The sequence below is a fragment of the Meriones unguiculatus genome, chromosome 7 (assembly GCF_030254825.1).
Source record: "Meriones unguiculatus strain TT.TT164.6M chromosome 7, Bangor_MerUng_6.1, whole genome shotgun sequence".
In the NCBI taxonomy this organism is placed as follows: Eukaryota; Metazoa; Chordata; class Mammalia; order Rodentia; family Muridae; genus Meriones; species Meriones unguiculatus.
The window spans coordinates 8,383,408-8,408,322 of record NC_083355.1 but is presented as its reverse complement, the minus strand read 5'-3'; the positions used below and the strand labels follow the sequence as shown (position 1 = coordinate 8,408,322).

The window sequence follows — 24,915 nt, the reverse complement described above, 5'->3', positions numbered from 1 at the left end:
TGCTAGGAGGAAATTTTAATGTTTTCTTACTGCTTTATCAATGTCATGGAAAAAATACAAAGTTTAAGAGTCTAGAAGTGACCAGGTAAATTTAGGAGGGGGTGGGGTGGGGTGGGGTGCGCTGCTGGCCAGAGGCACAGTTCTGCTGCTCTGTCAATGCCTACCAAGGTAGGAGCACCAGTCAGGAGCCAGTGAGTGTTTCAGGGTCAGGATCTGGGAGGACTCTGGAAGCAGAGCAGTCCATGGCAGGCCACCACCACCTCATCTGGCCAGACTCCAGGTTGTAATTTAGCTTGCTCTCTCCCCAGATTCCCACTGGCTATGCTAGACCACGAGGTGGGTCAGCCTGTTCCCAGCACAGAAAGTAATGAGCTACCAACCCCCAGGGCTCAGGCCCCTTCTTCTTCTACTCATGTTCTGGGTAGAGTTACAGGAGCTGAGCAAAACAGATTTCAGAAAAACAAACAGCCAGGAGTGGTGGTGAACAATTGTAACCCCAGCTCTGGGGGAAGGGAGGCTTGCTGTGTATGACTTTGAGGCCAGCTTGGGCTACAGAGTGAGACTGTGTCTCAAAAAGCCAAAAACAAACAAACAAAAATCCGCTTTCGTTTACCTGGAATTCAAATTGAAAACCATCTCACTGTTTCATGTTTTTTGCTAAGTCTGGCCCATAGCCGAACCCTAGTCCTGGTCTCTACAGTTGGGAAAGGCTGAGAATGGAAGGAGACCCTGCTCACCCCCAACCCCCAGAGTGGGGGTGGGGAGACACAGCCCAGTCAAAACACAGTTCATACTCTGGGGAATAAGGTATTCTTTAAGGATCATTTTTCAGAGCTTTCCTACAGTCCTCATTCAGCTGCTCACAGCTATGGAGGTGGGGTTCAGGGACAAACACTGGTGGCAGCTGCCCCCCACAGTTCAACCTGGGCAGGGTCTGTGTACCTAGACTCTGACAGTTACTGTGCCACCAAGACAGCCTGCTAACAGGATTCTACTCTCCTGGTAGGGGGTTTTGACATTGCTCTATTCAGGTTTAAACATGACAACAAACGAAAACACCCGTGGGGCAGAGCTGGCTCCTTTCCTGTTCCTAGTGTCACTGAAGAAGGGCCCCTTTCTTGAGAACCCAAGAAGCTGGGAGCAGGGAGGGGAGGGCAAGGTCCTTCCTGTTCCCCATCCTGTCCTGGCCCCTGGGAAAGACTGCATTTAGTGTATTGGTTGAGGCTGTCTCCTGCTCCAGATGAACTCCAAAGAGCACCAGGCTTCCAGTGAGGAGCCAGGGGTGGAGGAGAAGCCCAGACATGTGGTCACCCCTGCCTCCAGCTCCACACACCTCCTTGGTAGGCACCAGACACCAGGCGAAAAAGGGGAGCCAAGTGTCTGTGACCTTGGAGAGACGGCTGCACCTGGCTTCCCTGCCACTGCTGCAGGAACTCAAGCTAACATCTGGCATCCATCTGAGGCCAGGCTGGAAGCAAGGGGCCAGAGAGAGGAGGATGGATTCCTGTTGGAACACAGCTCTGTCCCAGGCTGCTGCAGTGCGGAAGACAGGTCAGGCTGCCAGTACCCATGCTACCTCCCTGGCTACCAGTACCCCGAGGTCCAGGGTCTACTCAAATATGAGGTTCTTAGCTGCACCTACACATTAAGATCAAAAGGTCAGAGTGAAGGCAGCAGCAGGGAAAAGATGCAGCCCAGAGCTGTGGAAGCTACTTTCAATTTTCTGTCCCATCTCAAACTCGGATCTCATCTTCTTCCTCCTCATCCATGAAGGAGAATTCCTTGTCTGGCTGCCTGGGGGCAGCAGGCCCAGCCCTGTCTGGGCCTCGGAAAGCTGGGCTGCGCTCCTCCAGGATGCCTGAGGTGCAGCTGGACAGGGAACTGCTGTCCCTCGTGGTGTGGCTGCCCATGCTGCGTGCTGAGCTGGGGCTGGGGGCTGCCGCCGCCCACCCGTCATCCTCCAGAGTGTGGTGGGGCAGCATGGAGGTCTGGTCTGAGCTGGCCTTGCTCTCCTGTCTTCCTAGAGGAGGAGCTACCTCCAGCAAGGGGGGAGCCTGGACCATGCTGCTGGGGCCTTCTCTGTCACGGTAACCGCCACCCTCTTCCTCCTCTGGGTCCCACTCGTCCTTGTCCATGATGCTGAGGACGTCACCCAGCATGGAGGGCCCCAGGTCGATGTGGAAGGACATGATGGACTCAGCATGTTTCAGCCCGTAGCTGGCTTTGGGCACAATGGGTAGATCCGTCAGGTCGCCAAAGGCCTGCTCGTCAAGGAGTGGGTCAGGGGAGTGGGGGCCTGTGGCCCCATTCCGATGGGGACCCACCTCCCCTGAGCCTGTCTCTGGGCCACCATTTCCAGCATCTACCTTCTTCACAGGGCTGGATGATAGGCTCTTGGGTAGCTTGCTGGAGCCCTTCTCAGTGGCTTCCTTCTCATTGAGCTGAGGCAGGGACATGGCATTCTTGACAAACAGCGCTGAGTCTCGCAGGGAGCCCAGCATGTCTCTCTGCTCTCGGTCCCCTCTGGTCACAGACTGTGACCGCTTACTGCCTCGGAATTTCCTGGACAGGAGGCTGCGTTTGGAAGAGGAGGAGGAGGAGGCCTGCTCATCCAGGGACTCACCATCAGCCTCACCGGCCTTGCTAGTGAGGAAGGAGGTGTCCCCGAAGGCATCCCCAGCCCGGCCCACATGCATGGTGTGGCGGAAGTCACCCAGCGGAGCACTGATCATCTCGGCTGTGAGGTCCACACGGGAGCGGCGCTTCGAGTGCACGGAACTGGACACCAGCTGCTTGAGGATGGGCATCGTGCTGGCTGGAAGGGGAGCCGGAAACTCCCAAGGTGAGAAGTGGGGTTGGATCTCAAGTCCAGCAAGTGTATCGGGTAGACAGGGCAATTAGAGGGCTGCAAGGAGAGAAGGAGAAGCAAAGGGTTAATTAAAAGGTTAATATATGACATCCACCCACCAAAGGACCATCATTTACCCGCTTTCCCATCAAAATTACTGGCAGTGAAGTCCTAACTTTGCCATTTCTTTACGCCCATTTCTTAACATGGAACAGTATTTAATTAAGCTAGAGTTTGGTACCAGAGACATACTTTCTCTGAAACGGAAGAGGGAAATTATCCCCCCAGATCCCACCCCTATCCCTTCCTAAGCAGGACCGCTATTTGAACAAACTGCCTTAACGGGCAGTTACGGTCAAAAAGACACTGAAGCAAGTAGGTTCCAGACAGCTGGTCTGCAGGCAAGCTCCAAGAACTTCCTGTTGTCTAACCTGAATTCCTGTAGCGTTGGTGGACACCTCAGCCTGAGTCAGAAAGAACAGAATGAACAGGCCCAAATGCTGACCGCCACTTCTACATTTGGGCAGCTGTCTGGTCTGGCTCTCTTTCTGAATCAGAATTGGGGTAGGGATGCAAGAACCCACAAAACCAGCTCCCTGACTTTCCAGCCCTCATGGGGGTGTCACATCCATGAACACTCCTGCCTGTGACATCACTGGGAGGCCCCAAGCTCTGTGTAACGGGCTCTATCTCCCTCCTGGCTTATCATTAGGCTGGAGGGAGACAGGACTCTAGAAGACTTTCTCTTGGGATGTGCAGGATGCCAGGTGACTAGCTAGAAATCCAGAAGACAGTGCAGGGTGATCTCAGGGCATAGCATCTGGCAAGGGCCAAGCTGAAGTTCAGGGTTAAGACCCCAATGGAGGCCCTCGCTCTCCCTAGCAGAGCTGGGCAGGATGGAGTTGGGTCCCCGGGTATCTGTCTCCTCCTGACAGCTACATAGCTAGGTCTTACCCAGGGCTACCTGTCCCACTGCAGAGATCAGACACTGAAGTCTGGTAGGCTTGGATTGCTTCCATTGCTACATTCTAAGCCACCCCGAACCACCTGTCCCTGACAGTCGCTTAGCTGGTCTTCCTGCCTGGCCCCGTTTCTCTCATTCTTGGTTTCTTAGCTAAACAAACAACTCCCCCACACACATTAAAAAAACAAAACAAAAAACCTGACAAGTGACAATTCCTTCCCTGCAAACTTCCCAAGACCATCCCTGCTGCCCTCCTTGATGTCACTGCCAGCCACCCACCCTTCCCTTGCTCTCTCACCCGACTCTTGGGCTTGAGACAAGGTGTTGTCTTCCAACACCCCACCATCCGGTGCCACCAACATCCTCAGGGGGACAATGCTGCTCCCAGGAAAGCCTCCAGGCCACCCGCTTCTCACATCTCTGGGCAGGCACCTGTTACACCATCCTGTCCCTGCCAGCTGGGCGCTAACCTTCCTGCCAGGCGTGGGCTTCCAGAGGGTTCTGACAGGTCTCAGTTCTAAATCCTGACCAGCACCAGGTGTTACACAGCTCGACTCCAAACACTCTTTTAAAGTGTGGCCAGCCTCCCTCAACCCCAGTCCCTCAGTCTCTCTCCCCATCTGCCTTCAGGTCAGCCCCTTTCAGCCCACAGTGCAGCCCTGGGCTCCTGGTTTGACCGCTCTATGCCCTCTGACTCTTCCCCTACATTCTATAATTCCATGTCAAACGGCTACCACCCAGTCTGATAACACCCCCACCAGTAAGAGTGAGGCACCCCTCACCACCCCAAGCATGGACACTGCTGGTCTCAGAGCAAACACCCAGGAGAGCACAAGGGGCAGACCCACTACACAGATGGCCTGGACCAGCTTGGAGTCAGGGAGAACCCTGAGCCAAGTTTTGAGGGAAACTCTCTTTAGCTTAAAAAAAAAAAAAAAAAAAAGGGCTGGGGAGCTGGCTTGGTGGGTGAAATGCTCGCCACTCAAGTCAGAGCCTCAGAGCCCTTGGAAAGCTAGGTCTACCTGCATTTTAGCATACTTACAGAGAGGTAGGAAGAGAGACAAAATCCAGAGACGACAGCCTGGCCTACACAGTGGTTAACCAGAGACCCTGTCCCAAACAAGGTGGGAAGTTAGGTGGGAGTGATGTGTGTCAAGCAATTATTTTAATTGTGTGGTGTTTCCCCTGCATGTATGTATGTATATGTCTTTGTTCTATTTGCATGCAGTGTCTGTGGAGGCCAGAAGAGGGCGCTGTATCCCCTGCAACTGGAGTTACAGCTGAGAGCCATGAGAACCAAAACGGGGTCTTCTAGAAGAACAGCCGGTGCTCTTAACCACTAAGCCATCTCTCCAGCTCCCCACCCCTAGTTAGAAAGAAAAAGAAAAAAGGGGAGGAAAAAAAGGGAGGCATGGTCTCTGTCCTTACAGTGTGATCCTGGCAACCCCTCTGGTTTCCCTGCTGCCGGGTGATCAGCAGGGTAAGACACGCTCAGAGCTTCTCACCCAGAGTGCAAGATTCACACAGCGCTGGGAGGGACACCCAGGCTCTTCCTTCTTATGGATGAGAAAGCAGGGTCACTGAGGAGGTGACTCAGCCTCAGCGGGGTTCACACCCCAGTGAGCAATGCCAGCCCAGGGCGGGCACCTGCTGAGGCTGTCTCCTGATTCTGGGTACTCTGCTCACTGTCCACTACCAATGCAGTGCCCTCCCTACCACTTGCCCGGGAGGTCCAGAGAAGGAAGGGAGGTGTCTGCCATCTAAAAACAATTGCATTATTCTAGCGTGGCCTGAGGCTGCTAGGGGCAGTCTGTTTAATTAGGGGTGGTGTTGGCTGAGTGGGTAGGACATTCACAACAGCCCTGGTCTCTGCTGTTAGATACCAGCAGCATCCATTTCCCCACCCCCAGTTTATGGTATCCCAAATGGTCAGGATACTCATTTCCTACATTCCCTGGGAGAAAAACTAAGAAATGTTGAAATCAGACAAAAATAGGAATCAGGCATGCGGAGCAAGGTAGGGGCCAAAGGGCACCCAAGATCATACAGATGTGTGAAAAGACTTTACTGTGGGTCCAGGAATCCCCCTTACGATCCCGGAAGCTTGACCATACTGTAGCTTCCCATCTGAAGTGCTCATCAGAAAGAAAAGGAAGGGGAACCAGAGGCTCAAAGCCCCCCAAAGCCACCCAGAGGGACCAAGTATCCAGACAGTAACAGAGGGACGGGAAGTCCACCTTCCGTTAGTGGTCCCCTTCCTCAGCACTACTTTGTCAGTAGAGCTATTAAAAGGGGGATAGGAGGGACACAGTAAAAATCAGTGTGGCACTCCACATTCATACATGCCATCCTAGGCCACACCCAGTACCCCCTCTCTGCCTCCTGAAAAACAATAAAAGATCTACTTCCTGTGCCCTTGCTCCTGAGAGTGGGTACAGGCTGTATGGCATGTGAGAAACTATTTTCAATATCTAGTAAGAGAGACCTTAGGTCTCCTGCCACCCTGGAGTCTGGATAAGATGAGGCCTCATCCTCTAGGATCTCAGAGTTTGAGCACCTAAGACACAGAGCGTGCAACAGGCTTTAGGGTCAATGAAAACTCAGCCAGTAAGGTGTTTGAAGTTGCTGGCTTCAAGGTGACAAGCAATGATGAGTCACTCAAGCTTCTAAAGGACAGGGTTTGGGACTGCGGAGATGGTCAGGGACGTTAGGGGGAAGCTGGGCCTGCCTGGGGCTGACATTGGGGGCCTGCAGCGCACTACTGAAAAGGACAGGAGCACAGGGGTGTGGCTTTGGGAGGAGTGTTGCTAAACACCATGACTCAGCTCTGGGGAAGTGGCTAAAACACTCATGAGGCCAGGCGGACATCCCGCCCTGGAGGCCACATCCCACTTTCCTGGGTGAACAAGGGAAACAGGCCAGCAGCTTGCAACTCCCCCTAACCCTCTAGAGCCTTGGAGGGCAGCAACACCTTCCTCTGTTACGGTCAACAAGCCCCGCCACTCATTTCACACACAGCCCAGGCTCTGAAAACACAGGCAGCTCTTGCTGTGTCACCACCCTCCCTGGATGGATGAACTCTGAGCAATACCCTCCCAGACCAGCCAGCAGACTGACAAACGGCAGGATGCAATGAGCCATCCCACTCTAAATGCCCTGGCAGTGACCTGTCCCTGACATCCCAGCCCTAGGCAGGAGCCAGAGCTACGCTTTCCTGAGACAAGACAGCCAGGCAGGCCTCTCACCCTGCAGCTGACCGGAGGCTCACCCCAGTCAGTACACAAAGTTACACATGCTTCCTCTACCCCTGCCACTGCCAAGGGCAGCCACGCCTTCTCTCAGTCCTTCCCCAGGTCTCCATCTGAGACTGGCTCCAGGCAATGTGGCTGGATGGAAGAGGGCACTAAGCGCATGGTAGCTTTATAGCTCACTGTCTATAAGAGGCTTCATTTACCATCCATTCATTCAGTCAGTCACTGGGTTACTGAAGACCCCCCACAATATTTACATCTAGCCAGCAAGGGTTCCTTCTGTACCCAGAGATTCGGCCAACCACAGTGTGAAAATCTACATCTGCACCAAACAGGCAGATATCTCCCTTATGACTGTTGTAAGCAAACAGCACAGCTGTCTACCAACTGCTCACCTGTTGTGTGTACAAGGAACCCAGAGCCCACTTGAAGGACACAGAAAGATATGCACAGGTTACACAAAATTTAGACAATGGAGCCGGGCGGTGGTGGCGCACATCTTTAATCCCAGCACTTGGGAGGCACTTTAAGGTCAGCCTGGTCTGCAGAGGGAGTTCCAGGACAGCCAGAGCTATACAGAGAAACTCTGCCTCAAAAAACAACAAAACCCAAAATAACAACAACAACAACAAAAAAAACCCCCACAAAACAAACAAACAAAAAAAGCAAACAATTTTAGACAATGGGCTCTGGGACAAACTTCTGGGATTTGGTTATCTGAGGGGGGTGTGTCCCAGAACCAATCACCCAGGAATACCGAGGAATGTCTAGGCCCAGAAAACAAATCAGTAAAAACAGCTCATTATCATTTTCAAGGTACACACTGATGGGGTGGGGGGCTGGGGTGTGAAAAGGGTACCGGGTGATGGGAGCAAGTGTGGAAGTGGGGATACTGGATGAGGGCCCTCTGGGGAAGGGGTACAGTGAACCCCTGATCATCCAGGAGGCAGCCATGTCAAATCTGAGTTGGCAGAAACTGTACGGCATGCGCAGGGACCCGGGGGTGGGAACGAGCTTGTGGTGTTTGAGGGATAGAACAAAAACCACGTGGCCAGGTGACTTTTGTAGTTGGTGTGGAATATAAACCAAAGACCTTAGGAAGTTCCTGACGGTTTACCTGGAAGCCATGGGGGAGGGGAAACAAACTCGTCAGGACACTTTTTCTGGAGTTTAGGGCATGGAGGAGGCAATGAGAGTGGCTGGGGACACAGGGGAACACACACAATGGGAGTGTCTTAGAGCCAACAGGAGTTGCTGATGTCCCCAATGGCTGATGGAAGGGCAGCCTCCCAGGGGTTCCAGCACCCTTCCCCAGAACTGAGTCAGAGCTTTCCCACAGGGCCAAGGCTGTACCTGCCCGGAGGCAGAACTTACCTTTGTCCAAAGATGAACTGTCTAAATGTCCAGTGCTCCTTTACACCAGAAGGCAGGAAAACAAGCCTGTCTCAGGCCACACCCCTCCCAGAGAGGCTAACGGCTCTCTCTGACTTATGTCAGTGGAGGAAGGTTTGGAATTTTCTGGACCACTCACTAGCCTAGCTTAGGAAGAAGAAGCGGGGGGCTGGGGGCAGCTATGGCACTTTTTAACATTCACTGTTATGAGAAAATCTGCAGTTTCTACAAGGAGCTCGGGCGTACTGGCTTAGGATAGATACGATATGGCCTGAACAGCCAAGGCTCTAAAACAAAAGCCAGAGACAGAACCATGAACAAATAATACCATGACCCCTCACTTCCCACCCAGGACAAAAACCTGGGGGGAGGGGTAAGGAATCAAGTTCTAAGAGACAGACAGCCATATTAAGGGACTGGGCCATAACCACAGGTTGGAGCCATGGTTTGATTCCCTTTCCAGGTCCATCTGCTGAAACAGTGAGGCAATATCGAAAGTGCGAGGTACACCCACCTAGGGCGTCCTTTCTGTGTACACATGCTTACACAACTCTTGTTTTCTGTTTTAAGACAGGGTCTCACTCGGACGTTCTGGCTGTTCTTGAACACTCGCTATGCAGAGCAGGCTGGCCGCTAACTCAGATCTGCCTGCCTGCCTCTGCCTCCTGTCCACTATGATGAAACGCGTGTACTACCGTGCTTTGCTCCGCACAGGGTTCTTACAGGTCATGTGCAAACTGCTAATCATGCAGTCATCAACAGGTTTTAGTTTTTGTCTTTTAAGAAAATAATATCAGGGGGAGGAGAGAGGGTGGGTCTGGGAGGGGAGGAGGGATGGGGCTACAGCAAGGATGTAAAGTGAATAAAAAGAAGAAAAAAAAGTTAGACTTTTTTTTTTTGGCAGGGGAAGGAGGGAAGAACATAAGTAATCCTAGCATTCAGGGAGGCAGTGGCAGGCGGATCTCAGTGAGTTCGAGGCCAGCCTGATCTACAACTAGAGTCCAGGACAGCCAGGGCTACCCAGTTAGGAACCCTGTCTCAAACAAACAGAAAAGGAAAAGAAAATCAATAAGTGGCCATCAATGGAGTTCCAGTCTGCGGATTCAGGCAAAAGAAAAGGTTCTGAGGAACTGGCTGGGGCAAGAACTGTGAAGGGTGAGGCATCGCTAGGCACTGAGGGTCCAAGTCTGGTCCCAGGTGGACACATGAGGCAGAGACGGGCAAATCCTGGGGGATCCCTATCAGCCAGCTTGTCTTGAAGAGTAAGGTGGGGGACTGAAAAGATGGCTGAGTGGGAAAGGTGCATGCAGCACATCCTGGCAACCCAAACCCAATCCCCACAAAGTTGTCTTCTGACTGATGAACACGATGACACGTGCTCGCCCCTCTTCCACCTAAGCAACCATCATACACAGACACACGTACAGACTAATAGACTAATAATAAATGAAATTACGTTGTTTTTTTTTAAAGGTGGAGAAACCATTTAGGAGGGCATCTCGCTGTCAACTTCTAGCCCTCCACACACATTCCCTACCATTACACACACAAATGCTGCACATGTACAATTGCAACCCCATCTTTACTCGCTAAACAATAACATACAGAGCATCCGTTGTCATGTTTGGTAGAGTGGGAAAGATTCAAGAGTTAATGTGCAGGCCCCGGGAGATAGGTTCAAATTACAGACAGATATTCCTGTCTTATGTAAGGGACTTATCATCTGTGGATTTCAGTATCCTAGGGAAACTTGGAACCAATCCATTGTAGACACCAAAAGGACAGCTGTGAAGGTTCTGGTATGTATGTCCTTCCCACACGCCAGCGGACTGTGCCCTGGGGTAGGAGTGGGTGCTGAAATGTAGCTCCCTGGGGTCACAGAGATGATTCAACCCAGTGGCCTGGATGAGGCTGTGTGAAGGAGAGGATATGAGAGCTAAGGAGAGGTGACTTGCCAAAGGCCATTGAGTTTCTGGGGGACCCAGGTGGTACTAGAGCCCAGATCTCCTCTGCCGATCTGAAGATTTTCCCAAGGAACAGCTGAAACTGGGTCACTGCCAGGAGCGAGGTCAGACCTTCCTGTCTCTTCCATCATCTTGCCCAATGCAAGAGGCATAAAAGGAGGTTGGGGGAGAGAGGGGTGAGGGTGGGGATGGGGTAGGGACACAGTTCCACTAGGCAAGGAGAGTCACAGCACCCTGATCCCTAGAACTACTCACATCCTAATGACCTTGGGACAGGGTAGCCAAGGGACACCCCACAACTGTGGGAGAGCTGAGGAGCTGAGGCAGGAGGATGGCCAGTTCAAGACCTGCCTGGGCTACAGAGTCATTCTGCCACCTCCACATCTTGAAATAGCCCATGGAACCATCAGAGGAGGAAAAAGTCCAGAATGCACGGATATTCATCATCAAAGTTTTATTCACAACAGCACAAGCTGGGAAAGAACCAGAAGCTTTATAGTAAGGGGCGGGCTGAGAAAATGAGGAAGCATGCTGGGTGGGGTGGGGAGGAGTGTTTGTCCAGAGGCCATGCAGCCACATGGAACAGTTCCCCAAACAGCAGGCAGTGGCACATGGAAAAAGGGGACACACATCCATCCCCTCACAGCTGTTTCAACTAAACAGGATACACACTCACTGGAAAGGACTGACAGGACAGAGGGAACCCGGGATGTGAGGCTGGGCTCAAGGCTAGGAGGGCTGGCTAAGGCCACACCCAGTGGTGCCACCTTTCATTCCAGCACTTGGGAGGCAGAGGTAGGCGGCTCTGAGTTTGAGGCCAGCCTGGTCTACACAGTGAGATCCTGTCTCAAAAAAAAAAAAAAAAATAAGTCCCTGGTATATGCTGATGGGTATGCTAGTGTGTGTGTGTGTGTGGGTGTGTACGTATACATATGGGGCCCAGAGAACTACCTCAGGTGCCATTCCTCAGGCTCTGCAACCCACCTCCCTCACCCCACACTTGCCTTTAGATTTTAGAATATCCTGGGCAGGCGAGGCTGACTACTGAGCTTCAGCGATGCCTGTCTCTCTACTGGGCTCAGAAGGAAGCCCTGCTATGCCAAGATACATATACGTGCATGTGTGTTTGTGTGTGTGTGTGGTACACTAGTAGGGGACAGCTGAAAGGGGTCCGTTCTCTCCCTCCACCATGTATGACCGAGGGGCACAACAGGCCGTTAGGCTTGGTGGCAGGTGCCCTTCCCTCCCTCCTTTAACATGGCTTCTAGGGACCAATCTGAACTATTTCCCCAGCTTCTCCTTCCCGAATGTTCCCTTTAATGTGGTGAAGCTGCTTTTAATAATAATAACAATAAATCCCAAAGCATCAAAGGCTTAAGGAAAAGACTTTAATTTCAAACCAGCTGAAAACTCTCCAGTTGTCAGGGCTCAGCATCTGCAAGAACAAGACCTCAAGCAGGCTAGCGCTGCTCTGCATACCCACAGGCTCTCTCCCACAGACCTCTGTCCTTCCCTCCCTCTCCCGGGTCACCCCCAAGATCCATATCTTATGCTGTCTGGGAGGTAAGAGTGGGCAATCTAAAGATCTGAGGGCTCAGCAGGTTCTAAGCACTGAGGACCTGGGTTCGATTCCCAGCACCTGTATGGCTGCTCACATCTGTAATTCCAGTCCCAAAAGATCTGATGCTCTGTTCTGGGCTCCACAGGCACTTACACACATGCAAGCAAAACACCCATACACATAAAATAAAAACGATATAAATCGGTAACTACAGCCCCATATGCTCTATTCCCGAATAAATAGACTTATTCCCAGATCTGTACCAACTGATCACCTGTTTCCCCAATACCTCCCACTCCCAGAAAGAGAACTCACTCCCCAGCAGCTGCTTCCTGATGCTCAAGCCTTCTTCCAGGCCAAGCAGGTGACTGGAAACAACCACGCACACCCAACAGAGACTGGCCTCCAGCCAGCATCACTGGAGCTCTGGGCTGGAGGTCAGCCACCCACGGGACAGTGGGATCCTGTCAAAGGCACTCCAGGCAGGTGAAAGCCTGGTTTTGCTCCTCCTACAGCTCCAGCTCAGCCACCCCAATACTGTGAGCCAAGAGAGAAAACAGGAAAGGGCAGGCAGGGGTCATTCAAGGTGCTCCCTTCAACCGATCACACGAAGAAAAATTATGGCTGTCAACTATTCCCCTTTGCTGGGTACCTTCTGTGTGTCTAGCATGGAGCTAGGAGAACAGACATGTACATTTCTGCGCCCCAAAGCAACCATGCAGGAACACCACCCCTATTTTACAGGAAGGATTTGAGGTTTGGGCAGGTTAAATTTCCGCACTCCCTCTCATAGCTTCGGAACCGATCAGAGCCCATCTCTGACTGACCTTGGTGCACATATGCTTGGAGGAGATGAGGAGCATGGTTCTAGGGATGCTGTTACCCTTAACATGATTGGGACCAGAATCCACATTACCAACTCCCTGACTAGAGTTTTGTCCCTAGGGACGGCTGAACTTGATGCCTCCCAAAGTCCTACTAGAGAAGGCATCGGAAAGGAGCTGACAGAACTCCAAGACAGGTTGTCCCCTGGGTACTTAGGAATGGGGTCAGCACAAGCCTAGCTTCAAAGCTTTCTCAAGGAAGTACTCCTCCCCCCCCAACCAGCGTTAAGCCTCGACGGGTCCAGATCCCAAGAAGGAAGATCAGAATCCTGACCCAAGAGAGGTCAAATTAAGGCATTTTCTCCACTTTTCCCAGAGGCCAGCCAAGCCAGGCCAACACTGTCCAAGACAAGCCAGGGCACATCCTACTTCCAAGAGATAAACATCCCTTCTCTGATGGCTCCTTCCTGGAAGGGAAAGTGACTGAGAACGCAGACATCACTCTGTGCTTTCCGCAGCTGCATCCGACAACCTGTTTGCGGGTGGGGTGGGGCGGAAGGACACTGGAGATGGGCAGCCTAAGTCAGCCAGGGTAGAGCCCACAGAGCAAACCCAGCAAGGAAAAGAGCAGTCCTCCATTCCAGAGCATCCTCACTAGCATTTTCTGCCATTTTCTATGGGAGGTGTGTGTGTGTTTTAATTATCCAGGTGGTGGTAGCACATGCCTTTTTTAATCCCGGCACTCAGGGAGGCAGACACAGGCAGATCTCTGAGTTTAAAGCTAGCCTGGTCTACAAAGTGAGTTCCAGGACAGCCAGGCCTACACAGAAAAACCCTGTCTCAAAGAAACAAACAAAAAAGATTTACATTTATTCATTTATATGCATGTGTCTGTCTATACACAGACACTGAAGTTACAGGCAGTTGCAAGCCACCTGATGAGGGTAATCGGAACTGAACTTGATTCCTCCGCAAAAGCAAGTGCCCTTAACAGCCCTGGCTATCTCTTCAGCCTCGGGTTATTAAATATTCCACACCTGATATCCAGTACGGTGGCCACTGGCTTCGTATGGCTGCTGAGATATTAAATACTCCAATACCGGAGGCTGGGAAGGTGGCTCAGTCAGCAAAGTGCTCTCCAGGCAAGCATGAGGTCCTGAGTTTGGATTTGCTAGCACCTAGAGAAATAAAGAGCCTGGCAGAGTGGCACATGCCTGTAATCCCAGGGCCAGGGAGGCAAGAAAGTTCCCGGTGTCAAATGGGTGAGGTCCAGTTGCAGTGAGAGACCCTGTGTCAAAAGGTAAAGTAGAAAGGCTAGAAGGATGGTCTAGGGGTTAAGAGCACGTAATTGCTCTTGAGAGGACCTGAGTTCGATTTGCAGCAACCGCATCAGCAGCTCACCCCTTCCTGAAACTCCAGCTCCAGGGGATCCAATGTCTCTGAACTCCGTGGGACCCTGCACTACACACATGCACGTATTCACACACACACACACACACACACACACACACACACACACACACACTTAAAACAAATATAACAAAAGCTTGATTTTAAAGCTCACATACTTTTCTATGGGGCAGTACAGATATTTCCCCCTCGTTACACAGGCAGTCCTTTGCACTAGAGATGGGGAATAAAGCCAGCCATTGTTCCTTCTGAGACTGAACGCACTCATGTGCTAGTAAATTACACGCCACTTCAAATGCAATCCTAACACCCTAAGTTTCCGCCCGGCCGGTCTTTCACAAATGTTTTATTCTTTGGTTGAGATTCTATAACTTCTATTTTTCCCTAAAACTGCCAGCTTGTAATTATTTCTGTAAGACTGGTGAGGGGAAAAAAAAGAAAAAAAAAATCACTTCTGTTTCTTACTGTCATTACAGTTTTAGGATGTTCTCCCCTGTTCCAGTCCCAGCAACACAGGGTGACAGTGTCCAACATTAGGTACCTGCCTGCTTTCCCTGTGTCTGTCTCTCTGTGTGTCTGTTCCACTCCCCACTCCCTTTTCTTAAAGGCAGTTTCTCTATGTAGCTGTGTCTGTCCTGGAATTCACTATGTAAACAAGAATTGACTCAAAGTCTGAGACCCACCAACCTGTGCCTCCCTAGTGCTGGGATTAAAGGCCTGTGCCAGCTTCTCTGTTCTGAGACAGGGTCTTGCTCTGTATCCCTGACTGGCCTGGAACTTGCTATTCAGATGCAGCTGGCCTCAATTTTTCAGCTATCCTCCTGCCTCTGCCTCCAACGACAGGTATGTAAACCAGGCTTTCACTGAACTGAAACTCTAAAATACAAACATAGCCTCTCCTTCCAAACTCGCAGCCTGCATTTCTTTGATTACTAAGTATGAGTGTTTTTAAAAATGTATTACTGCCACTGGGCACAGTGACATACACCCGTGATCCCAGCACTCGGGGAGGCAGAGGCAGGCGGATCTCTGTGAGTTTGAGGCCAGCCTGGTCTACAAAGTGAGTCCAGGACAGCCAAGGCTATCCAGGACAGAGAACCTCTGTCTTGAAAAACAAAACAAAAACAAACAAACAAAAAGTGTATTACTGCCACCCATGCCCGCTCTTGGAAACCTCCCACTGAGGCTTTTTGCCCATTCCTCTATTGGCAAGAGGGGCTTCCTGTTTTCCAATGGACTTGCCTGATATCTTCAAATCCTAGTCATATTCTGCAAATATTTTGGCAAACTTAGCATATGCCTGTTTACATTATGGTGATTCACGTTTTGCCAAGTGCCTCATTTGTATGTGGTCCAAGCTGCTTTGTGTCTTCTGGCTTTCATCTCACCAATCAAAGGCTTCTACTCCCCAAAGTTGGCGCGGGGTGCAGGGAGGGGGAGCTAAAAGTATGGGAAAACGCGGTGCCAACTGCTCACAGGAAAACAAAACAAAACCCCCAAACTGCAGATGTCTGTGACCTCGACCACCGAGTCACCGAAAGGGAGTGCAAAGACCAGTAACCACCAAGTGCCTGGAGCCACTGACTATGATCCCAGCTACTCAGTCTGAGGCAGGACCTCCAGTTCAAGGATAGCCTCATTTGTGTGGTAAATTCAAGGTAAACTGAGGCAATGCCGTCAACAGCCTCATTCAACACGAAGTTGGGGTTACAGCCCCGTGGTAGAACGCTCACCTAGCATGTGCAAGGCCCTAGGTTTTGATCCCCGGTAACACAGATATCAGTAATAAACAGTAAAATAAAAACAGAAGCAAAACTTAGCGAGGTTCTGGGGTTCGCACTAGCCATCTTAGCACCAGGGAGGTTTATGCAGGAGGATTGAGGCAGGACAACCACACAGTGTGTTCTAGGCCAGCCTGAGCTACAGCAGGATATTATCTGTTGTTTTCTGTTTAGTCTGTTGTTGTTTTTGTTTATTAATCCCAGTGTGGTGGCAGATCACAGCTTGGCTCTGCGTGGTGAGTTCCAGGCCAGCCAGGGCCAAAAAGTTATTTTATTTTGAGACACTCCCCTAAAAAAAACCCAACAAAAACAAAACAAAACAAACAAACAAAACAGAAAGCCCAAATAAGCAAAAAACAAAACAAAACAAAACAAAAACCTAAAACCAGCAGAAAAAGGGCTGGAGAGATGGCTCAGCAGTTAGGAGCACTGGCTGCTCTTGCAGAGGACCTGGGTTCAGTTCCCAGCACCCACACCACAGCTCACAGCCATCTGTAATTCCCACTCCAGGAGGCTCGGATGCCTTCTTTGGGCTACCTGGGCACTGCACACACACGACACATGGTGCACACAGCCTGTATGTGTAGGCAAAACACTCAGAAACATGAAAGCAACGAAACCAGGAAAAAACAATAGCAACAAAGAACAATAATTTTCCTGAACTCTTAGAAAACCAGTTTTGTTGTAAAATGGGCGGAAAGTAACCAAAGATGCCTTCCGGATCCTGTGCCGCTACAGCCGCCATCCACAGGATCTTTTCTCTTCCTTGTTCTCCTTTCTGCAGATCTGGAGTCTCGCCACGCAGAACAGGTTTTGAGTACCCAACAATAAGAGCCTGACTTCAACTATTTCTTCCCCTAAAATCATCTTGGCTCCTCCGATCTACTTATTCTTCCATCTGTGTCTCAGAATAAGGAAGGGCTGGGCCTCGTACACTGGTCACCCCAGCACTTGGAAGGCTGCGACAGGAGGAGTCCAGGGTCCAGGCCAGCTTGGGCTACAAAACAAGAGTCCATCTTAAAAGCGAGAGGGGAAGAGAGAGAAAATCTTGTCCCCATGGCAACAATTGCAACCACCACACAGGATACTACAGCAGACATAAAGCATGACATTCTAAACCTAGTTTCCCAATATGGCAGCCACCAGCCAGGAGGGGCCACCAAGTACTTCCATTGTGGCTAGGGTGACTCAGGAAACATTATTTAAATATCTAATTCAAATTATTTTAAATCTTAAATTAGATGTTTGGTTTCTTTACAGGAAAACTTCAGAGTGATGGGAAAACCTGAGTGTGTCAATCTGTGTGACTAAGTTTTATGAAATCCGAACACTGATCAAATATTTATAAACTCTGGCATCCAGACTGCAGTACGCTGTTAGTATGAAAGACACAAGGGATTCTGAAGCTTTTGTATCTCAAAGAACAACATAAAATACACCTTAGGTAATTTTTGTAAATGTATTTGCATACTTATTTGAGATGGGGCCTTTCTCTATACGAATAGTTGGCCTGGAGCACACTATGTAGACCCGGCTGGCCTTGAACTCACTACAATCAGCCTGCCTTTGCATCTTAAGTGCTGGATTAAATGTGTTTGTGTGTATCTAGAGTTACAGGTATTTGTAAGGTTCCTGATATGAGCACTAGCAATGAACTCAAGGCCATCTGAAAAAGCTACAAGCATTCTTCACTGCTGAGCCATTTCCCCAGCCCCTCCACTGAAAACTTTCAACAGCTAGGTGGAAATGGCAATATTTTGGGTGTACCAGGTTAATTTAAAAATCACGTTAAAGAAATTTTTTAAAACGTGGCTACTAAAAACAGTTGAAATTATGAGCTGGGTGGTGGTGGTGGTGGTGGTGTACGCCTTTAATCCCAGCAGAGGCAGGCAATCTCTGTGAGTTCAAGGCCAGCCTGGTCTACAGAGAGACCTCCAGGACAGCCAGAACTACACAGAGAAATCTTGCCTTGAGGGGGAAAAGGCCAATAGAAAAGTTAAAGTTATGTGTATGACTGGGGAAGTGGGAGTGGTACCCAGAAGTGGGCACAAGAGTCGGGGATTCACACATGCTAAATTTGTGTTCTACTACTGAGCGGCCTGCAGCTCCCAGCATTATGCTCCTCTTAGCAGCACTGTTCTATAGCTACTGCCATTAACTGTCACATTCTCCAGTGGACTCACAGACATTCTGCATCATAAAGATATTTCTGTCTCCACCAATGCTGGGGTACTGGCATTATGGGTGTGTGCTACCACACCCCGCTCAAATTTTTATTCCTTAACTTGTATAAGAATATACAATTCTGGGGGCTAGAGAGCTAGGGAGCTGGAGAGATAGCGCAGAGGTTAAGAGCTTCTCAGAGGTTGGCTTCTCTTCCAAAAGTTCCAAGTTCAATTCCTAGCAACCACATGGTGGCTCAGAGCCATCTAAAATGAGATCTGGTGCCCTCTTCTTGCCTACAGGCACAAATGCAGGCAGAATACTGTATAAATACATCTAAAACAAAACAAAACAAAAAACAATTCCAATACCCAAGCCAGGCTGAGAAGTAGGGAAACAAAACATGGCTGGATAATTAGCCCAGATACAGAAAAGAGGGACTGCAGCTTTGGAGTCAGGAGTGGTCTGGAATGATGCTCTCAAAATTGGTCCTGATCAACTGACATCTGGATGTGAGATGCTCCCTAACATCAGGGAGAGCCAGACCCTGCACCAGGCGGTCCTCTCCCCAGGCCACAGGTCACAAGAATTATAAGGTAGAGGAGACACTCCAGCCTGGATGCCGTGTTCTCATTAAATTGCTTAAGGTCCTCGTGCTGAGCGTCTGAGGGTTTTTATCTTGGGTCCGCTCGCCAACAACATCAAATATCATAGCACAGCATCACAGTTCCCTCCCATCCTGCAGATGAGAAAGCTGAGAGAAGACTCTAGATAAGTCTGACCTGGAACTCTCGGTAAACCATATCCACTCTGGTGTAGTGGTGGGGGATTCGTACCCAGGTTTGGGATCCAAGCCTTGAAGAAGCAACGAGGGCTAGCGGTGCCAGAGAACACCCATAGGAAGCCCACAGCCTCACAGACAACTTTCTTCTTAAACATTTCCCCAAGCCCAACAAGATGGCTCAATACACTAAAGGCCACCTGTCACCAAGCTTGGTGGCCTGAGTTCAGGCTCCAGAATCCACAAGGTAGAAGCAGAGAACAAAGTGGGTGCACAAAAGCATCTTCTGGCCTCCACACTTTGTCATGCCCACCCATTTCACACTGTGTGTGTGTAAAATAATTATTTTAAAATATCTCAGGAGCTACAGAGATGGCTCAGCAGTTAAAAGTATTTGTAGCTCTTGCAGAGGACCAGACCAGAATTTGGTTTTCTGCGCACGTGTGCACATGCACAACCCATATACACACACACCCACAGATACCCACACACGCACACACATACATATACATACACACAGAGAGAGGCCTACAACTGTCTCGAACTCCGGTTCCAAGGGATCTAGCCCCCACTGCAAGCAGTTCACACACATGAAGAACAGTCACACATGCAGGTTAACACTCATACACATATATAAAAATAAATAAAATTTAAAATCTCCCCAGTCTGGATACCCCATTTTCTATCATTCCAGAGAAAGCTAATTAATCCTAGGAAGCAGACAGGGCGATGCTTCTTTCTGAGGACTCCTGTGAGCTGAGAATTACCTCATTCTCAGACCAGGATCCATCTCTATCCTCATTCCAGAACCCTCTGCCTCGAAGCAGGGGAAGGAAACTGGCAGGGGGCCGTGAAGGAAAAGACTTCCCTCACCCACAGCCTGGGAATAAGAACTGCCCACAAGGGAAGGGAAAGGAGCCAGGGTCTTGGAGAGACCGGAAATGACAATTGACCAAGGAGCCAAGACGACGAAGAACTAGTGACCTAAGAAGTCCGGCAGCTTCACTTGTTTACAGGGCCCTTCCTGGAAACGTGGGCTTCCAGGAGTCTGCTGCCCAGCACAAGCCACCACCATCGAGGGGAGAGTGTGACTGACGGGAAGCTGATCTACCCCGAGTGGGACAAGCTACCTGGGTCTGGAAGTGGCCCTGCTGGTAGTCAGCAGGGCTTGTGCTCCGGGTCTCCTCTCAGAAGGAAGAAGGAAGCAGCTGCTCTTGAAACCAGATCCACCTGCCAGGCCTGGCTTAGTTTCACTTTGCTTCTCCACTTCTCCTAAGAAGCTGAGTGGAAAATACAAGGGCACTCTAGGGTCTCTGGAGAAAACCCCCAAAGCAGGACTGCAGATCATCCATCCTGCCTCTGCTGGAGCATGGGACAAAGGGGATCCAAGAGCCAGGGTGCCCACATCCTAACCCGGCTCACCACACTGAGTTTTGCTACTTGTGCCTCGGTTTCCCCACAGCTTTCAAAGCCACCTTCATTAAGGTGAAGGTGGAACAATCTAAACACCTTAAGTACTCAACACAACACTTCGAGAGGCGCTCTCTCAGCCAGTAAGTACCCACATCTACGGAGGTGTGGGGAACACGTCCAGCACGCTCAGTGACAATGTGGGTTCAAACAGGATCACCATCAGCCCTGGGCTTACCCGTGCACGCCTAGCCCAATAAGCTCCAGGATGCCACATCAATGCACGGAACCTCAAGAGATACCCCGGTAGAGAGCAGCCTGCTCCTTGGCACCTCCCAGATTCTCCTGGGAGACCTCCACACAGGGCACCACTGGCCTCTCTGTTCCTTCCACACACACACCATTTGATCACACCTCAGTCTCCACAGACAGAAAGGGAAGAGAGCAGAGGGTCCCGCATCTGATGCTTCAGGGCCTGGGCAACATTCTGAAGGAGAGAGTTATGACAGAATGGTGGTAGGGGTTGGGGGTCAGTGCTTGCAGAGCCAAGAGGAAGTGGTGGGATGGGAAAAGCTGACATCAGACCTGGCTTCCTTGTCACACCTAGGAAGATCTAAAACTGGGGTCTCCAGACTCAGTTCAGCTACTGAATGGAGACAGGCAAAAGGAGAAGCTAGAGACGGCACGGAGCTGAGATGGCTTCAGCTGGCATCTTCTGCCACTGTGACAATCAAGGCAGAGGGTGACGACCCAAGCAGGTGTCACGAAGACATATAGGAGTCTCTTGCCCTGGCCCTGGGATTAAGGGCAGGGGTGTATCAACATGACACCCCCAAACTGGTTTCACCTCAGACCAGAAAGGGGGACCCTGCCTCAGCTTGAAAAGGGGGAGTAGAGAGCATCGGTCTCAGGTAAGGTAGGCTCTATGTGCCAGCACTGTCCCCTGGCACTGAGCCGGAGCAGCAAGCGAGCAGTGCTTTGGGCCGCAGGGAAAAGCTCTAGTGCTCCTCAGCTGGAAGGAAGCCCAAGGCTCCAGGAGGCCCACTTGAGGCTGGGGTTTCACCAGTATCAGGAGTGGGAATGTGGGAAGCTAATGGCTGAACTTTCTCCACCAGGCAAGTTAGGCAGGGCTCCTTTAGCCACACTATCCTGTCCCTCCCTCAATGACTGTTCCAGGCCAAGCCCAGAGAGGGCTGAGCTTTCCCAAGGTGCTTGAGAAGTATTAGCTGGAGTCAGCAGTCAGTCCTTAGCAGGCCCTTCTGCTAAACTACCACTGCTAGTGAGCCCTGGCTCGGGGCCTTGGGCCCTTGGGCCCTTTTCCCAAGGCTGAGGAAAAGCCTCTAGACCTTAGATCTGAAGATCTAAGCATAGCTCAGGTCGACGGCAACTGCCAGGGTGAGATTGCTCAACCCCTCTCCATCCCCAGCCTTATCGCTGGCATCAACCCAGCTCCTCCCTCCCTCAACAGGGGCAAGCGCCTAAGTGTCTGTGGGGGCTGAGGCAGTGGGATGTCCCAGCTAGAACAGCTGGAGTTGCTACTCCTTAGCCATCCAGGATGCTGGATGCAGAGACCCCTCCTCTGCTGATTCCATCCAAACCTCAAGGGAAGAGGGAGGCAGGGATAAAGGAAAGGAGGAAGTGAAGGAGACACCAACGTCAAACACCTAGCCTGCCACAACTGGGCACAGCCCGTCCCAGCCAGAGAAATGACAGGCAACCCATGCCCTTCAGGAAAAGCTCTGAAAGGAGGGTCTAGGATTCCTTTACAGGTCTACATCAGAAACAGCCCTGGGACCACTGCTTTATGGAAGAAACCCTCCCTTTGCTTGTGATTTCCTGCCCAGAAGCTTGGACTGTTGGTTCCAAAAGGCGGTTGGGCGTACACATAGGATCCATACAAGAATGGAGAGCCAGAGGGAGAGCCAGAGGGCCAGCATGTGTGAGAAACAAGCTGAAAGGGGAAAAGAGGTCTTAAAAAGGAGAGACAGAAACCCCAGAAAATGGAAGAAATGCTCAAAGGAACAGTGTGAGCATACAGAGCATGAGCAGTTGTACCTCAAATGAGCAAGGGATCCTGTGAACCCTAAGAAGTTACCAGAGGGCCCGAGACATCCCCAAATCATCACTACTTGGGAGAAGGCTCACTTTAGCAACCAGCTCCCAAAGTCCCTCTGAAGATGGATCACCAGGACCCCAGAGAAGCTCCCCTCCTTATCTCCCAAGGTTCCCCACAGTCGGAAATAGCTGAGGGGCAAAGTCCCTGTTCAGAGGAGATAAACCACATTAATCAGTAGTCACATACAGGCAGCTGATGAGAGCTGCTGGCACATGGCACCTCCACTCTCAACCCGGTCCCAGCTACCCAACACAGAGGGCAACTACCAGAACTCTAGCCGATGCTCCATTACTGCCAACTGCCCTTGGGCTGCCCTGCGGCCTGGCTCTGCTCCACATCCCCCAAAGTTCTGGGGGAGACCTGTGGCTGAGCTCCCCATGTGGGCCCTGCTCTTTGTTCTTTAAAATCCACTCCATCCCACTGGTGGCCCCCTCCTCCAGCCTGGCCTGAGAAAGGGGCGGGAGGAGCTGCTGCAGGCTCACTGGAAACCCAGACGGGGCAAAGTTGCACGTCAGAGGCCCCCTGCCAGGGGCCTCTCTCATTGTTTACGCTCCCCAGATCTCTGGTCCAGATGGCTGCTGGGAGTAAGGATGAAAAGTACCTAACCACTCCTGCCAGAGTGGGTTTCAAAGTAAAGACACCCACTAGGACTCAATCAACTGCTGAACTACCTGGGCAAAGAATGGGAGCTGTGGGCCCAGGGAGGGACGTGGGAGCCGGTCAGATTGCAAAAGGTGAGAGTGTTGAAGGGGGTAGACGTTCCCAGCCAAGAAGAAAAGAGAAAGCATTGTATTACTCCTCTTCATTCTCCCTGGGAGGAAAAGAAAACTTCCCGAGGCCCAGGCCGCAGTATTTCATTGGGCAAACACAAGGAACCTGGTTTGAGTTAACAGAGAGGGAGCGCCCCTCCCCCCCAGTCACACACTCACGCAAGTCCTACCTTCTTCTCCCAGGAAGCTCAACCGCCACTCACCCCTCCAGTCGGGAACACTGACCCACAGCAGCCAGGGGATCCCCAAAAGGCAGAGGCAGCTCCAGCAGGCGACACCAGACACAGGAGGGCAGATCTGTTCCTCCGGGTGGGGGCGCTCCAGCAATGGGGAGGAGCCAGAGACCAGGATCGCAGTTTCAACGTCCCAAAAGCCAGCGGTTAAATCATTAACCAGCTGCTACCTACTCGCCCCTGAACAAGCCTCGAGCACGGTGCTCACAGCGCACCGGGCGCGCGCGCAGGGCCCCAGCGTAGTAAAGCCTGGTCCCAGGTTTCAAACGGGCCCCAGCTCGGCCCAGCCCCACCCCACCGCCACGAGCCTGCGCCTCTGGCGGCCTTGGCCTCCAAGTCTTCCCAGGGAGGCGGGCGGGACGGAGGGGGGGGCGGGGGGGGAAGGGCTCCTGCGGGCAGGAAGGGGAGGGGGTATTTGTTCGTTAGGCCATTGCCTTCCAAACGGCTCCTAACCTCCTTTCTCCCGGGCCGGGCGACACCGGGTGGCGCCTACTGCAACGTGTGTGCGAGCGGGAGAGCGCGCGCACACCCCTCGGCCTGTACAGAAGAACTCTGTTGTTATTCATGGAGAAGGTCCGCGTTGCACACGCCCCCCTCGGGGCGCCCGCCGCGGTTGTTGTGTGCCTGCCCACCGCAACACACACCCCATTCCTGCGCGAGGGGGTGGACTTTTAAAACCTGCCCATTCACTCCACCCTGAGTGGCTCCCATAGCCAGATCCGGGAGTCCTGTCGACGCTGAGCCCTGTTGTCACCCCCTCCTCCGCGGAAGATTTTGTGGGACACGGTGTGAGGCTCTGGGTCCCGGACACCCAAGACGCCCCTGGCCCCAGCCATGCCTACCCACTCTGGTCGCAGAGGGTGGGGTGGGATGGGGGTAGCCGGTTTGAGCCCTGCTCCCGAGTCCTTGTCCTCCCCTTTCTTGGGTCTTTCTATCCTCTCCACGTCACGGGGGGTCTCGAGCCTACCCAGGCCTCACGCGGCTGCACGGCCACAAACGAATGCCCATCGCCTACCTCGGTCCTCAGTTCCCCGAGCGCGGGCCCGGTGCGGCTGTGCGCTCCCCTCGGTGAGCTTGGCGCCTTGGCAGGACTGGCGACCCATGGCAGCGCCGGCGTTTGTTTCCTCTGGCTCCCGGGGCTCCGGGTGTGCTAGGAGCTGGGACACTCCCCTTCCAGGCTCCTCCCAGCCCTCCCTCCCGTACCCCTTCGCGCTGATGTCACGCCGCGGCAGCAACCAATGGTTGTCCCGGAACTCGGCCCGGCTGCTCGGCCTCCCAAGTTCAAATCTAAAAGCCTGAGACACCCTGAGCTCCTTGTGGGGTAACCTGGGCAGGTCTTGCTTCAAGGAGCCGCCTCCCCACGGCCCCCGGGCGCTGGCGCAGAACCTCGACGTGGGGTCCGCAGAACCAGGAACGCATCCCCTCACTTGGGCCCAAGGGGAAGCCC

The 24,915-nt window shown here is 51.9% G+C and overlaps 1 protein-coding gene across 3 annotated transcripts; it reads right to left on the bottom strand.

Annotated features, from left to right (window-relative positions):
• Cdc42ep4 (CDC42 effector protein 4) lies at positions 1-24,641 on the bottom strand. Of its 3 annotated transcripts, none has more exons than XM_021634975.2 (2): positions 24,484-24,641; positions 1-2,905 (listed from the first exon to the last, which is right to left on the bottom strand). In XM_021634975.2, exon 2 carries the CDS (start codon positions 2,805-2,807, stop codon positions 1,734-1,736), a length of 1,074 nt encoding a protein of 357 aa, XP_021490650.1. In that variant the 5' UTR covers positions 2,808-2,905; positions 24,484-24,641; the 3' UTR covers positions 1-1,733. The 3 variants fall into 3 exon arrangements, with proteins under 3 accessions (XP_021490650.1, XP_060242429.1, XP_021490659.1); XM_060386446.1 differs by lacking the exon at positions 24,484-24,641 and adding an exon at positions 23,439-23,777; XM_021634984.2 differs by lacking the exon at positions 24,484-24,641 and adding an exon at positions 23,406-23,776.
• Positions 24,642-24,915: the final 274 nt, after the last annotated feature.

Coding starts and splice junctions, on each gene's coding strand:
- Cdc42ep4 (XM_021634975.2), bottom strand. CDS start 2,807: ATGCCCATCCTCAAGCAGCTGGTGTCCAGTTCCGTGCACTCGAAGCGC.